This window comes from Rattus norvegicus, chromosome 20 (assembly GCF_021556685.1).
Source record: "Rattus norvegicus strain SHRSP/BbbUtx chromosome 20, alternate assembly SHRSP_T2T, whole genome shotgun sequence".
NCBI lineage: Eukaryota > Metazoa > Chordata > Mammalia > Rodentia > Muridae > Rattus > Rattus norvegicus.
In genome coordinates, this window is record NC_141553.1 from 57,183,562 (window position 1) to 57,200,831 (window position 17,270).

The following is a 17,270-nucleotide window of genomic DNA, read 5'->3' on the forward strand; positions in this document are numbered from 1 at the left end:
AGACACAAACTGAAGGAAGTGCCAAGGGTGATTGAGACAGTGATGGGTCTGTGAACTAAGAAGGAAAAGGAGAAAGCTCTGTGGCCTGCAGGGGTAAGAAGACAAATCCAGTGTGACGGCAGTCCTCCTCTTAACACTGTTTCAGCATGCTCCACGGATTAATTCAAAATACCAAATGTATGATCCGAAGGTGATCACTTCTCTGTGTGTTACAGCTTTTCCTGTCCCTTTTGCTTGGTATTGTTTGCCTACTGGTCATATTCATAGCTTTATTGAAATAAAAAAACAACAACAACAACAGCATACTTCGTTCCCAAGCATTGTCCTCCCCTTGTGTTAACATCTACTCTGCAGAGTGTTAGGTGGAACCTTCAGAGTGGTGGAGAAAGGGGTTTTAGGAAAAAGCACTGTTTGTAAAAGCAGAGTTTGGGGGAGTGACAATGGAATAAACATGAATGCACTTATTTGTATGAGACTATTTCATTTCCAATGGTGCCTCAGCCTAATTTTCAAGCAGCTTGCCTTTGTATTTGAGCTTCTCAGTACGGTATCCTCCTTATCATCTCTTTCTGTTGGACTCTGTAGGAGCCCGAATATGAAATTTAAAGCACATCTCTCTGCTGCCAGGACCTACTGGTGGCCAGGCAGCAACTCTACCGGAATACAAAGAAGGTCATGCACTATGGGTAAGAGTGACTCTAGGATTCAATTAAAAAGTTTAGTATAGGCACAGCCATCCCCACTTAACCTGATCACAATTTAATGCGTCCCCTGCTTACTTCAACCGGTGCCTTTGGAACCAAATCAGTTGTGTGTCTCTGTTTCCACGTTTTGCCTGGGTAATTTGATCAATTTCAGCTGTTTAAAAAAAAATAGCTCAGTCAGGAAATCTGGCAACGTCTTTTTAGAATTGCCTTGAAGCATAATGTCCCCAAAGAATCTCCAGGATGACCTGCAGGATGATCCAAACTTGTTGTCTCAGAGGCAAAAGTTCAGTTTTCTAAAAAGAAGATTGGGGACAGTGAGGTGTTAGGGAGAAAAATGTTTTGTAAAGAATCTAGAAACAACCTCAGTGATGATGTTGACCTTCTTTGTACACAGATTGCAAGGTTGTGACTTTTAGGTACAGCGTCTTGGCTGCAATGATAGAAATGTTTCTAATGTATTTCTCTGAGGTGGAAAGTTCCTTCCTTCCTTCCTTCCTTCCTTCCTTCCTTCCTTCCTTCCTTTCTTTCTTTAACATTTTTTATTGGATTTTTTAAATTTACATTTCAAATGTTATCCCCTTTTCTGGTTTCCTGTCCATAAACCCCCTATCCCATTTCCCCTCCCCCTTCTTCTATGCAGGTGTTCCCCCATCCATCCACCCACCCCACCCTGACATTCCCCTACACTGGGAGGTCCAGCCTTGGCAGGACCAAGGGCTTCTCCTCCCATTGGTGCCCAACAAGGCCATCCTCTGCTACATATGCAGCTGGAGCCATGGGTGTGTCCATGTGTACTCTTTGGGCAGTGGTTTAGTCCCTGGGAGCTCTGGTTGGTTGGTATTGTTGTTCTTATGGGGCTGCAAACCCCTTCAGCTCTTCAATCCTTTCTCTAACTCCTCCAATGGGAACCCTGTTCTCAGTTCAATGGTTGGCTGTTAGCATTCGCCTCTGTATTTGTCATGCTGTGGCAGAGCCTCTCAGGAGATAGTTATATCAGGCTCCTGCCAGCGTGTACTTCTTGGCATCAGCATTGTCTGGGTTTGGTCATTGTATATGGGCTGGATACCCATGTGGGGCAGGTTCTGGATGGCCTTTCCTTCAGTCTCTGTTCCAAACTTTGTCTCCGTATCTCCTCCTGTGAATATTTTTGTTCCCACTTCTAAGAAGGACTGAAGCATCAGCACTTTAATCGTGCTTCTTCTTGAGCTTCATTTGGTCATTGGATTGTATTGGGTAATCTGAGCTTTTGGGCTAATATCCACTTATCAGTGGAAAGTTTCTTTCATTAGCTTTACAAGGGTTTCAGAGTGAGCTTTTCACATGACAAGTTGGCATTGATTTCATGAATGGTTGGGGTGCATTGTGGAGGGATGGCTGAGGAAGGTCAGGTCCCATTTTTTTCTACTGAAATTTAAATTAATCCAAACATGTTCGTGGTTATTATAAAGTTTAAAGTAGATTGGATGACTAGTTCTGAACATTGAATGATTTTTTTGACTGTCTATAATGGAATAAGAGGATTATTTTGGTCTGCAAACATGGGTGAGATTGACAGCTACAAGTCCAAATGACTGTGTGTTACTAATCTGGCAATGCTTTTGGAGTGTGGTACCCAAGGATGTCTATAGCTGGTGCACAAATCATTAAGAGAAGAGTAAATCAAATATGAATCATTCTCCCCAGTAGTTCTTTTTTTCCAGTATACCATTTGTGTTGGAGGTCAGTATGAGTAACGTTTACCTTAAAAAGATAAATTGTGGTGCCCCAATTATGTAGTAGTCCTCAAGAAAGTTTGAAGAACAGGAACATGTCTTTTTGTTGTTGTAAAAAAAAATCACCTAACTCATATTTGTCACCAAACTCCTTGCTCTTTGGAATTTAATGTCCGTGAAGCTGAGGTATTTATTTTCTTATTTATTTATTTCCTTATTTATTTATCTATTTATTTATTGTCCTACATCAGGAAGGAAGTGTTAAATAAATGGTTGCACTAAGCACACATGTAATCTTGAGTACATGTGTGTTACCAAATTTGCCTCACTAGAGGGCAAGGAGAAAAGTAGAGCCAGACTTCTTTCGGAGCCCGAGTTTGGAGGAGGGAACTGGGACTTGCAATTCCGGTGAACAGCTATCCCTTTAAGCGGTACAAGTGAAATTCTCAATTTAATAGAAGTCTAAAAGTAAAACAAATGCTTTGTTCTTCCGAAATCTGCAATTCAGAGCTACTCTTGGCAGCACATCAACCACACTGGAAACGTCTTTAAGTGGGTATTTTTTTATTATGCTTTTCATCCTAACATATCTATGGAGCTGTTGGGGTTTTGAATAGAGAAACAGGAAGGTTGAGTTACACTTGATGACTGTGTTGCTCTAACGATTCCATGTGCTTACTTAGCAATAAAGAGCTTACCTTAGTGTTTTGGCTGCATGCAGTAGAACTTAAAGACAGAAACATAGCAGACCAAACTAAAATGCGTTTGGGATGAAAAGCAAAGAGATGCAATGTAAGAAGCATTCGTTCTTTTTTAAAATTAAAACATTTTTTTACTTATTCTTTGGGCCATATATCTTGATTATGTTTTTAAAACTCCTCCCAGATCCTCCCCATCTTCCTACACACTCACCTTTGTTGTTACTCCCCCATGTTTACAATCTAAAGCGAGGTAGAGTGGTGTGGTGAGAAGTTAAGAGATAACACTGATGGAGTTTTTGCTGTTCCAGGCAGGGTTTTCACTCATGATTTTCCATAAATCTCATGATGTCTCTATGAATCACAGACTAGAAATGGAAGCCTTGACGGCAGGATGTTAGTAGGAGACAGAGGATGGTCTGCTTAGTTCTGTGCTCTCCGGCTAAGTCTGAGCAATTATTATTATTACTGTCTTTAAAATTTAAAAATAATTTTAAATTTTACGTGTGAGAGTGTTTGCTTCTTGTACATCTGCATACCATATGCATGCCTTGTATCTACAGAAGCCAGAGAGGGCATTAGGAGATGGTCATGAGCTAAACTGTCAGTGCTGGGAACCAAACTTGTGGATTTAAACTGCTGAGTTACCCCTTCATCCCCTGGAGATTTGTTTGTTTGTTTGTTTGTTTGTTTATATTGAGTATCAGACCATTTTTCAGTTAAATCGTCAACCGTATGTAATTCTTACATTTGACAATTATATGATTGTGCACAATTAAACTATATATTGGATTTAAAATGTTACTTAGATTTATTTAATTTGCAGTATTTCTGTTTTTGAAAGCTATGCAAGCTGAATGTGGCGCTGCATGACTTTAGGTGATTTCTGTGAGTTTGAGACTCACTTCATCTATGGAGGGAGTTCTAGGACAACCAGAACTACATAGCGAGACTCTGTTCCAAAACAAATAAACAAACAAAAAGTTTTAGAAAGACAAAAAACATTTTAATTCTTCCATAAATATATGATGATTATAGACATTTATGGGTTATATCCTGATATTTCAACACATGTATGCAATGTGCAATGTAATTAAAATTTCTCTTTCTTTTCTTTTTTATATATTTGGAGCTTTTCATCTCTCTTTTTAGTTCATCATAAACATATAATGGGGTATAAACAATAGTTAGTTTCTTCCCACTAGAAGTTATTTAATACCAAATTTCCAACTTCTCGTCCCCCCTCCCACACCCTTCTAGACTCAAGTAGTAGTTGTATTCTGTTCTACTCTGAGAACTTACATGTGTGGGGAGAACATGTGGTTTTTGTCTTTCTCTATCTGGATTTTTTAAAAAGTCTATTGTATAGCCTAGGTTGGCCTTAAACTTGACATGTACCCAAGGATGATGTTAAACTTCTGCTTCTCCTTCCTCTCATCTTCCAAGTGATGGATTACAGGAATGTGCCACTGTGGTTAGTTTATGTGGTATTAGGGATCCAACCAGGACCTGGCACCTGGTAGACAAGAACTCTACCCACTAAGCTACATCCCTGGCCCTGCCATTCTGAGTGTTCACTTGACGTAATGTCTCTCAGTTCCACCCGTGTTGCTTCAAATTACAGGATTTCCTTCTATATTATGGCAATAGAATACTCAGGCCAGAGTCAGAATTTAGGAATCACTTTCAAAGCCAATTTCAAGGGACCTAGTATTAATATTCTCCTGTCCAAAAGGTTCAACAATCTCCAAAACAATAACATGGTTGGGGGACCAGTAATTCAAACACATGAGCCAAGGCTGTAATTTTCACATTTAAACTATAAATCTGATTATGAATCCTATAACTTTACTGAATCTATTTATTAGTCCTATCAGTCTTCACATGGGGTCTTCATGTTTGATGTGGTCTGCGAACTGGGATAATTTGATTTTTGTTCTCCTTACTCATACGCCTTTTCTTTCTTTCCTTCCCTTGTTCTCTTGTTTTGGCTGAAATTTCCAATACTATGTTAAATAAGAGTAATGGAGGTGGATAATCTTTTTTTGTTTCCTGTCATCTACACATGAGCTAGGGCAATTGAGAAGAGGGGACCTAAACTGAGGTGATGAGGCCTCTGTAGGACTGGCCTGTAGGTTGAGTAAGAAAGCTGGCTGAGAAAGTCTTGAGGAGAAAGCCAGTAAGTGGTGTTATTTCATGGCTTCTGTGTCAGTTCTTGCCTTGAGTTCCTTTGACAGTGGACTGTGAAGTAGAATTGTTAGTGAGATAAATGCTTTACTCCACAAGTTGCTTTTGGTGTTCTACTATAGCAATAGAGACCCTGTTTTTCTTTTTTAGATCTTAGGGGAAATGTGTTCAGCTTTCTCCCAGAAGTAAGTCTGACTATGTGTTTGTTATATGATTATGTTGAGAAACACTCCTTCTATACTTAATTAGTTGAAAGTATATAAATGAAATGGTGTTTAATTTATTTAAATTCATTTTCTGCTTCTATTCAGGTGATCATATAGCTTTTGTCTTTCATTATTTTGGTGGAACGCACTACAGTTATTGATTTATGTATGCCAAACTAACTCTGCACTCTTAGACTAGTTCATGGTGTGTACTACTTTTTACTTTTTGTGTTTTTGAGATGAAGTCTCATTTTTATGTAGCCTTGGCTCTCCTGGATTTCCCTGTGTAGATGACACTGGCTTTGAATTCACAGAGATCCACCCGCTTCTGCTTCTTGAGGGCTGGGATTAAAGATGTATGCCACCAGGCCTGATTTAATTTTTTTCTTATATTTATTATCATTGTGCAAGAGAACATGTGCCAAAGCATATGTACAGAGGCCAGACAACATTTTGGGGTTAGTTCCCCACTTCCATCGTTATGTGGGTTCTGGGTTTGAGCTTAGGTTTTCATAGCTGGTATCTTCACCTGCCACACCATCTTGCCCACTCCCAGGTTTGATCTCTCTGTTATGTTGTTAGCTTGGGGTTGCTGGTATTTCATTGAAGAATTTTAGGTTTATATTCATCAGGGATCAGGGGCAGTGGTGTGTAGGGTGTGTGTGTGTGTGTGTTATTGCTGTGTCTTTGATTTGAATATCAGGTTAATGCTGGGAACACAGAATGAGTTTGGGAGAGTTCCTTTATTCAGAGAGACCTTGTATAATTTGATAGTGAAAATATCAAATTTCTTTATTCCTTACACACACACACACACACACACACACACACACACACACACACACACACATCCTGTATTGAAATAGGCCATATTTGCAATGGTGGGTATTTTTTCTGTTTATGTATGTGATACAAGACAGGGACTGAATGGAATTTCTGTATCTGGTGAACAGAAGTGCACTGGACACAGTGGTCAAGAGTGGGAGCTCCACTTTCTGTCAGAATCCAGTGTGACTGTTTTCTAAAGAAAGGCAGGCCACTCAGTTCATAACCCATCAGTGTCTTCCTCCCATTGAGAAAAGTCTTCCTAAAGTTGTGTCTTTGTCTTTCTCTTCCAGTTATGTGATATACTGCACATTTGCTTTCATATTGCAGCAAAGTATCTCTTTGCTTATGTCTTCCTGAACTTTAGAGTTTACTGGGGGAAATCATAATCATTTGAAAATGATTATGTTATTATTAATGTTAGCGTAGGACATTTTTTTCCTGGCCTCCTCTGTACTTCCCTCAGAATCAGCCCTGGTGCTGAGATAGAGTCTTCTGTTCATTGATTTCTACAAACCCTCTAGAGCAGAGCCCCCACTCAGTAAATATAAAATGTATGATCAGAAGGCGGGAACAGCTCTGTAGGAACAAATGTATGATGTTGCGGAAAAGAGAAAGCCCAGAAGTCAAAAACTTAGTTTAGGAACCATTGTTTAGATAAAGTGAGGGGCTGAAGATGGAGAACTTCAATATATTAGAAGAAAAACAAATCAGGAGTTGTATTGTGGACCATTTTGCATTTCTGACTGAGGCGTACCCATGGTCTACACTGTCTTTACAAGGAGATGATTAGAGAAATACTGACAGTAATGGGGAAGTCAAGGTGTTTGACTTCTTTCTGAATTTTTGTTGTTCTTGTAGAATAATATTTTTATTCTTATTGAATGATTTGAACATTGTCAGATTTCAAAGGGTTCTAGGATTTTCCTATAGATACCCAAGTCTATGAAGTCCTTTATATCAAATGGAGTATTTTTATATACTCTACATACAATTTCTTGTATGCCTTAATCTTTTCTAGGTACTTAAAATTCCTAAAATAATATAAATGCTGTATAAACAGTTATTGTACCTTATTGTCTATGGAAAAATGGGGGGGGCTGTCTATCAGGACAGATGCAATTAAAACTAATCTCAATGCAATGTTATTTGGCTCCACAGATGTGTAACTTGCAGACAAAGTTGCTGACCGTGACTGATGGCATGCTATTGTAGTTTGCTGATATATGTTACTGCACTTCCCAGGATAATACTGAGAATGGTTTAGTTGGTTTCTGTTCTTACTCGGAAAACTCTTGACCCGAATAATGAATTTTGCCTTTTTTGAATTGATAAGTAAATTTCATATATTTATAGCACATGGCAGGGTTCTTGATGTATATATACATTGTGCAGTGGCTAGATCAAGCATACTTTGCATATCTACTAGCTCACATACTTACACTGTATGTTTTTCATAGTAAGGACTCTTAAGAATCATATCCCACAGTAAGTATACTTTTCTGTTTACCTGATTTTGCCAGTCTCTTAAAAAGAGAAAATAATCATAGGATAATAACTATTTGCTTACTCATGGAACATGCCTGACCCATTATTGAATGTACTAAGATATATATATATCTTATGAATATATATGAATATATATGAATAAACAAACAAACAAACAAATAAAAAAGGTTACAGTGTTCTAGAGAGTAAAAACAATTAGTTACCTTGGTTCATTCCAGTTAGTTCTTGAATTCATAAGAAATTTCTTCCACAAGTAGTGATAAAGAAGACTATTTGAAAAAGTTATTTTGAAGGACTAGTGGGACATAGATATTCTCTGAACAAAATTAGAAGTTTCATGTGACATCTGATGGTATTTGGAAGACTGACCAAGCAGACTTCATAACACGGCTCCTTGATCCCTTCATATCGGTCTGCAGTCAGTATGTATGGTTTTCTCCTGGAATTTAAGGAACTACACGTTATAGTTATCATCTTCGTTCTCATGGTTCTACCTAGTGCAAAATCTGGTTTACCTGGAACACAATAAGTGTTTATTAGATGAACGGAGGAATGGAAAAAAAACCTGGTAGTAAAATGTACTCTGAGAAGGCTAATTTAGCTTGTTGAAAGGGACTTTTAGCTACTTCCAAGCTAGCTAGCTATAAGAACATTTAGGCTTTTTATCACAATGATATTGTTGCTGATGATCTTGTATCACCAGTTGCTTATTGAGTTCACTCACATGGAAACCTTTAGCACAAGTTAAATAATTCATACCTCACAATCCAGGGCACAAAAACTCACTTTACCACTAACACCTACCTTTTTCAGGAGTAGGGCTGCCAGACTCGAGGCTTACTGGGGTAACTTAGCAGATTTCTCTTGGGCTGCTAGAAAGCCAAAGGGCTTTCTGAGTCACTATACTTACTGTTTAGGTTTTTAACTAAAAATACTTAACTGAGTCATTAAATGAGAAGTTTTTTCCTCTATTTAATAAAATTAATGGATGACAACCACATTCACACCCATTTGTTAAATGTGAATTTTTTTCTAGAATAATATAGCTGTTTGGTGACTAACTTGCTTTCTTTTTTATGTATAGAGAAAGTACTGTCTCTCCTGACGAGAGAACACATGCATATATTCCTTGTGGTGGCTGACTAAAGACTTTGTTCTTCACCTTGCAGAGACACAGAATACAAAGGGCTGCAGCTCTCTCTGGACCAGATATCACCCTCTAAGCCCACTTTCTCCTATACCAGCAGTTCCACACCCACCATCACTGACAACAGGAAGGGGGCCAAGTCAAGGCTCTCTAGTAGCAAGTCAAAATCCAGGACCTCCCCATATCCCCAGGTAAGTACTTGGATGTTTTACAATTCTTTTTCCCTTGTGACTTGGTTTGATCTTGACATGAAAGAGGTATAAAACCAAACTATTCATGCGTTGTTGATAGATTAAAACTGTTAAGAGGAATTGTGAGTTGATTTTGCTGTTTGCTGTGTTCACGAGAGTTTGGTTTTCATCATCAAAATTTCTTTGCTATTTCAATTGATTGCACTTCCTCCTTTCCCTGACTTCCAACAATGATTAACTTGGAAGATTTAGCCAACATAATAAAATATAGGAAATAAGGGCTCAACAAAAAAACTTAAAAAAGAAAAACAGTAAAGAGGTTAAAGCTAAGAATAAAAAATGACTTCAGCATGAGATTTGCCAACAGATTGCATATGGGAGAAATGGGACAGATAGAATCTTCCAGATGACCGGGTGGAAACAAGTCTCTCTACAAGGTAGTGAGAAATGGTGACACACAAAGGAGGTAATAATTAAGAGAAATGTCTTTTGGAGGGAAAGGAATATTTTTTTGACTACTGTGTGGTAAATAGAAACTAGGTTTTGGTTAGGTGTGCAGCATACAGCTTCCTGCCTTTGGAAATAGCACAGGATTGATGCTTCCCTACTCCCTGTATTCTGCAGCCACTTGACCTCCATTCCTTTCTGGAGGTGGACTGTTAGACTTCTTGTACTGGGGGTAAATCAGAAAATTATTCTTGGGCTAGTAGGAAATTAAAGGACTTTCTGAGGCACTATACAAAATTATTATTATTAAAAATGCCAATCTGGAGGCTACTGAAATGGTTATTTTTGTTCTTTTTAGAGCTTTTATTTTTGTCAATATGTATAATTGTGGACTATTTGAAGGAATGTTTCTCATTGACTCAGTCATTAAAAAGATACTATTTGCTAGATTATTTTAATGTCTGGATAATGAAGATGAGATGACCGTGACTTCTGACCAAAAGATTTAGGTCACATGGCTTGAAATCTTTCACAGAAGATGAGGTTTCTTTACTCAGACAAATGGGTGTGGTCTACATGTTTTTCAGTGCACAACTTCTTTCAGGATAGCTGAGTACTTTACTTGTGAGTCATAAAATAAGATAACCAAAGACACCGCCAATGAGACCTGCTGCTTTCTCTAGAGATTCTGTGAGGAGTTTTTTATATTGCCATCTGGTGCTTTGGAAAGTGAGTTTTATTGCTTCCCTTTAGAAATGGATTTTCCTCTGGGTAGTCCTTTTCTCAAATATACGTGAATGTTGGACACACAGATGAAAGAAGAATTTAAGTTAAGAAATACTAAATTAAGGAGTTTGTTCTTTTTTACATAGGAATTAACACACATGTGGACACACACACACACACACACACACACACACACACACACACACAGTCCGCTTGTTGCATGTTCTAAACTTCATTGCATGGTTTGATTTCCTTCATGCTCATCTCTTAATCTTTAAAATTTCTATCAGTTCACTCTCATGGTAGATGCTCTTCCATTAGATGACTTCTTGTGTATGATTAGCTGATGAGGAATTAATTTGAAAGTTAAACATATTATGTAGTTAAAAACGTAAATTTCCTCTTTATTATTTTCTTTAGAATTGTATATTCTTAAATGATGTTTTGTAATGTGTGAAGTCACACACAAAGACAAAGCAGAAAATCACGCACCTTTTTTTAAAGACAGGCTTTCTTTGCGTATTAATACTTGGATAAATCCAGTACTTAGAATTTTGGCTGCATGCCTTCGACTATAAACTAAGTTTACCTACTATGTATGTGCCTAGGAACACAGTATTTCTACTTTCTTTTTTAAAAAGTACTTTAATTAATGTATTTTTATTTTATGTGCATTGGTGTTTTGCCTGCATGAATGCCTATGTGAGAGTCTCAGACTCCTGGAACTGGGGTTACAGGTAGTTGTGAGCTGTCATGTGGGAGCAGGAAATTTAACCTGACTCCTCAGGAAAAGCAGCCAGTGTTCTTAACCATCCCTCTAACCCTCCACTATTTCTACTTTCAAGGAGCCATTGGTGCAGGGTGACAATAACAGGCATTTGCCATTAATGTTTTGATATAAGAGTATGTTTCAGGAACACATTGGGAAAGTGTGACAATCAGAGGCAACTCATTATTGTTTGTGCTGGAAGAAAGCAACTTCAAAACCAGCCTATCTTAGATACGTCTAAATCCTCAGAAATCTTAAAGAAAAAATATTTAACCCCCAATTTTTTTAAAATTACATATATATATACATATATATATATATGAACACCCTGTTTTCAGACCCACCAGAAGAGAGCATCAGATCCCATTACAGATAGTTGGAAGAGACCATGTAGTTGCTGGGAATTGAACTCAGGACCCCAGAAGAGCAGTCAGTGCTCTTAACTGCCAAGCCATCTTTCCAGCCCTTCAAAATTATTTTTTAGGACTAGCTAGTCTGCAAGTTTTATGCAGCACTGTTCTTATAGGGTTTCCCAGTTCTTACAGTGTGTGAGAGCTGAGGATCTGTTTCAGAAAGATGCTGTGATGATCATTGTGAGATCTGGGGGGGGGGATGGACTGGGTGAAATATAAACAAGTGGTATAACATATTCTTAAAGTTTTCAGTAAAGTTGAAGTAGTAAATTATACAACAGAGTCAGAAGTGTAATGAGAGGTGTATAGAGGGGTTTGTGAATCATGTCTGAAAAGTATGGATGATCTAACTTTGGGGGTAGAATCAGGCTTATGGAAGTGAAAAAGCAGGATGACAAATCAGACCAAGATTAAGAGAGGGAGATTGGTGTTTCTGAATGAGCGAGTGAATATGGTTGAAATAATAGATTGGTGCCAATATATGGTAAGCCACAAAGTTTAAGTATTTTTTGGAGAAGAAGTAAAGGTTTTAGGTAGGATGTGAGATTGATATGTTAAAGCCAGTCAAATTGTTCAGGGGACTAATTCACACAGTTCTGATGAGAGTTGATAAAGACCTTTTAAAGTTATAAGAATGGTTAAATTTCTTTATTCTTGCTTCTGTATCCCTTCTTGTTATAGATATATATTTGCCATATTTATATTATTGTTTGAGAATTTACTTTTACAGCTTGTTTTACATTTTTCAGTCAAATTTACTGAACTCCTCCATATGTGCACTTATAAATGAATAATGGTAATGGGGCCATGGCTTGAATTACATTTTAGAAACGTCTGCCCACTTTTGTTACTTTTTACTTTAGTGTTTTATTAAAACCTTAATGCAAAGAACTTGCAAATGAAAATACCACATGCTCGTTTTTCAAAGTATCCTTTTTCCTTTGTTACTTCCATCTGCAAATTCTCATTTGATGCTTCAGAAGTCTGATTGCAGAGCAAAATGGGACCTACACTGTAATAGCTTAGGCGTCATATTAGGTTAACGAGGATTTAATGATTCTATATCATTTGTTGCCCCCTTTTATTGATGTATATTATGCATATTAAAACATTCTAGCAGACGTCTAATGGAAAGCAGCAAAGCTTTCTTGAAGTATTTGCATACTCTTCTATGGACAGTCAGTATATGCACAAATTATAATTCACTCCCAGCCCCTAGATTGGGTGCAGGAGTAGATGAACCCTCAGGTCCCTCTTTGGAATTAGAAACCCTTGGGAATGATTTCAGACTTGATTACACTATGACTGCTTAATGAATGACTCAATCACCCTTGCACCTCTGTGTATTACTTGAGTTGGGAAAGGTCAAAATAGAATTGTTTTTAAATGGTTTTTAGAAAAACTGTGATAGGAAGTATTATGGTGAATTTCCTGAGATTCTCTACATAGACTCAGGACTGCCGTGTGGCCGAACTCCCGTCGTGGCACTGTAGTAACCGAACATTACTGGTTTTATATATGTAAAAATAACAATGCAGTGTTTATAGCTCTTTTGAATCAGAGCTATGGAGTTTACAGAATTTATTTTCAGACTTTATGTGTTATGCATTGCTATTACACTTTTCACATTCTTTTGGTAACTAATCCTGTCTACTCTAATACTAGTTGAACGTTATCTGGCCGTGGTTTACCATTTCAGCCATCAGTAAATTGCCTCCCGACTTCAGAGCTTCCTTTCAAACTTTTTATACGGGGAGGCTGATGGCTGTGATTAATACAGTCAGTGCGTGCCAGCTGTTCTCTTCTCACCTTTTCTCTAATCAGTAGTAACCAATGCAAGTGTCATCCCTAATAAGAATGTATGTATTACACCATGGATGCTTCTGAAATCTGAAAGCGTTTAATCATTTGCTATGGACACACTGTAACACTTGCAAGTTTTATTTGACATCTGTTCCTTTAAACAATTTCACAGAACCCTCTTAATTTTCATGGCCAGCAGTCTGGATTCCTTTTGGTGAAGGTAGAAACTCTCTTGGAAACAGAGTTTCTGGCCCCAACAATACTCTGGTGACTACTGCACTGGAAATCTGACATTTTACATCACAGGAAAAAAAAGTACCAATGATTTTGTAAGAAAGTAATTCCATTACATATAGCACTTTCATCATTACTATTTAGAGATTCTTCGTTTGATGTTTTATGTATCACATGAAAACATGGAAATCTTTACTATTTCTGAAAAATACTAATTTATTTGTATAAAATGAAACTATCTTTACAGAATGTCTTGTCCGACAAATTTAGGACTTGTCTTCTGTAGAAATACCAGGAGATTATTATACCAATTTTGATTCTTTTATATTTTTTCATATATGAGATTATCATCATCATCATTGTTTTAGGGGAGAAAAAATTTATTCAGCTTACAGTCCGCCATTACAGAAAAGTCAAGGCAGGAACTCAGCTGTGAAGCTGGTCACTTCATATCCAAAAGCAGAGAGAGAATAAATGTACCTATGAAGAAAGCTTAATTAACTTTTCAAGTTGATAATTAAATCTAACAAGGGGCAGGGAGGGACTTACTCCCTAAAGCCCATGTTCTCAGACACACATTTAAAGCATTCAGGCCCAACTAAATCACAACCAGAACCCTCCTCTGGGGTTGGCATGAAAATTTCTAAGGCTGATATCACCACCTCACTGGAACAAAAATAAATCACAGGTGATCTCATTGGCTTTTCATGACACCAAGTCCAGTCCCAAGTGACCTCCTCTATAAGTCCCGAGTGTCCCAACAACTACCAAATCTGGCTGTTTATGTTACAGATGCTATTTTAACTCAAGACGCAACAAGGAAAACTGGCCTAATGTTTTTTTGCATTTTATTATTATTTGCCATTCACTGGAGCCAAATGTATGCTCAGAATTTCTATGATGGACTCTGAAAACAAGGTTAGGAATTGATAAGGATAGTGTAATGCCAGTGACAATAACAGAATTAAAGGATGTAGTTAAGCCACAATGACAACCTGTACAATCTTATATATATTGCTGAATGTACACACAGATATACCTATGTACACAGCAGTGAGGTGATGTGGAAATCACAGTTACAAATGCACTATGATGGTTTGAATATGCTTGTCCCAGGGAGTGGCACTATTAGGAGGTGTGGTCTTGTTGGAGTAGGTGTGGCTTTGTTGAAGTAAGGATGTCACTGTGAGTGTGGGCTTTGAGACCTTCCTCCTACCTGTCTGGAAGTCAGTCTTCTCCTGTTTCCCTCGGAACTCTCATGTTGAACTCTCAGCTCCTCCTGTGCCATGCCTGCCTAGATGCTGCCATGTTTCTTGCCTTGATGATAATGGACAGAACCTCTGAACCTGTAAGCTAGCCCCAATTAAATATTGTCCTTATAAGAGTTGCCTTGGTCATGGTATCTGTTCACAGGAGTAAAACCCTAACTAAGACATGTACCCACATACAAACAGAAGGCATCTACTGTGTGTGGCCAAAGGCAAAAATTTGCCCCTTCTGTTGCAATGCATGTGTGCACACTGTCCTATTCTAAGAGAAACTATAAGACTCACATGCCATCAGATCCAGCTTGTGTCAGGCTGTGAAGGATTCCTTTGTCACAAACACTAAATATGGTAGAGTTTAAATTTAAAATCTGTGTGTTACTTAGAACACCTAGCAAAACAAGAAAAAAACCCCAGACTAAAATGAAGATCATTTTATGAACCTAAAGATGTTTATATGGCTGAATCAGAAACCTATAAGTCCATATACACTATAAAAGACATTCCACAATGGAGAATATTGCTTCTTGATACACAGTATTTACTATGTACTCTATATAAGCAAGAGATAAGCATAGAAACAAGGAAATAACAAATTTAGATATGTTCTTTTTTTTTTTTTATTAACTTGAGTATTTCTTATATACATTTCGAGTGTTATTCCCTTTCCCGGTTTCCGGGCAAACATCCCCCTCCCCCCTCCCGTTCCTTATGGGTGTTCCCCTCCCAACCCTCCCCCCATTGCCGCCCTCCCCCCATAGACTAGTTCACTGGGGGTTCAGTCTTAGCAGGACCCAGGGCTTCCCCTTCCACTGGTGCTCTTACTAGGATATTCATTGCTACCTATGAGGTCAGAGTCCAGGGTCAGTCCATGTATAGTCTTTAGGTAGTGGCTTAGTCCCTGGAAGCTCTGGTTGCTTGGCATTGTTGTACTTTTGGGGTCTCGAGCCCCTTCAAGCTCTTCCAGTTCTTTCTCTGATTCCTTCAATAGGGGACCTATTCTCAGTTCAGTGGTTTGCTGCTGGCATTCACCTCTGTAATTGCTGTATTCTGGCTGTGTCTCTCAGGAGCGATCTACATCCGGCTCCTGTCGGTCTGCACTTCTTTGCTTCATCCATCTTGTCTAATTGGGTGGCTGTATATGTATGGGCCACATGTGGGGCAGGCTCTGAATGGGTGTTCCTTCAGTCTCTGTTTTAATCTTTGCCTCTCCCTTCCCTGCCAAGGGTATTCTTTTTCCTCATTTAAAGAAGGAGTGAAGCATTCACATTTTGATCATCCGTCTTGAGTTTCGTTTGTTCTAGGGATCTAGGGTAATTCAAGCATTTGGGCTAATAGCCACTTATCAGTGAGTGCATACCATGTATGTCTTTCTGTGATTGGGTTAGCTCACTCAGGATGATATTTTCCAGTTCCAACCATTTGCCTACGAATTTTAGATATGTTCTTTATTCTCAAGGCAATTTCTAGAGAACAACCCATCACTCAATAATACTGAATTTGCTCTCAACATTGAGCTCAACTATTTGTTAATCTATCTAGTTTCTCCAGAAAGAAATAAGACTGCTACCTCTTTGGTATCAGAGAAATTCAAATCAGAACTACCTTAAGACTACATCAGCAAACCTTTTGTTCCCAGGAAAAGGACTAGAGCTAAAGATCACTGTTTTAAACAAAATAAGCCATACTCAGAAAGACAGGTTTCTTGGGTCTTCTCTCAGTAGGATCTAGAAGAAAAAAAGTCACGGAGGCCACTAGAAAGGGGTGTGAGGGAATAGGAGTGGGACAGCAGGAGAAGGGAAGCACAAGTAAGAGAAAGGAGAAGGGGTAAAATGGAAGTACCTTATGAGTACATTATGAAAATGACATACCTACAGGAAACACACCTCAGAGACAAAGACAGACACTACCTCAGAGTGAAAGGCTGGAAAACAACTTTCCAAGCAAATGGTCAGAAGAAGCAAGCTGGAGTAGCCATTCTAATATCAAATAAAATCAATTTCCAACTAAAAGTCATCAAAAAAGATAAGGAAGGACACTTCATATTCATCAAAGGAAAAATCCACCAAGATGAACTCTCAATCCTAAATATCTATGCCCCAAATACAAGGGCACCTACATACGTAAAAGAAACCTTACTAAAGCTCAAAACACACATTGCACCTCACACAATAATAGTGGGAGATTTCAACACCCCACTCTCATCAATGGACAGATCATGGAAACAGAAATTAAACAGTGATGTCGACAGACTAAGAGAAGTCATGAGCCAAATGGACTTAACGGATATTTATAGAACATTCTATCCTAAAGCAAAAGGATATACCTTCTTCTCAGCTCCTCATGGTACTTTCTCCAAAATTGACCATATAATTGGTCAAAAAACGGGCCTCAACAGGTACAGAAAGATAGAAATAATCCCATGCGTGCT

At 38.2% G+C, this 17,270-nt stretch overlaps 1 protein-coding gene across 3 annotated transcripts in view; it reads left to right on the top strand.

Annotated features, from left to right (window-relative positions):
• Positions 1 to 17,270, top strand: part of Sim1 (SIM bHLH transcription factor 1) — an 84,081-nt gene that overhangs the window by 33,615 nt on the left and 33,196 nt on the right. For all 3 annotated transcript variants that reach the window (XM_087597573.1, XM_087597572.1, NM_001107641.1), the window contains 1 exon segment: positions 9,014 to 9,182. In XM_087597573.1, coding sequence (XP_087453699.1) covers positions 9,014 to 9,182 — 169 coding nt within the window.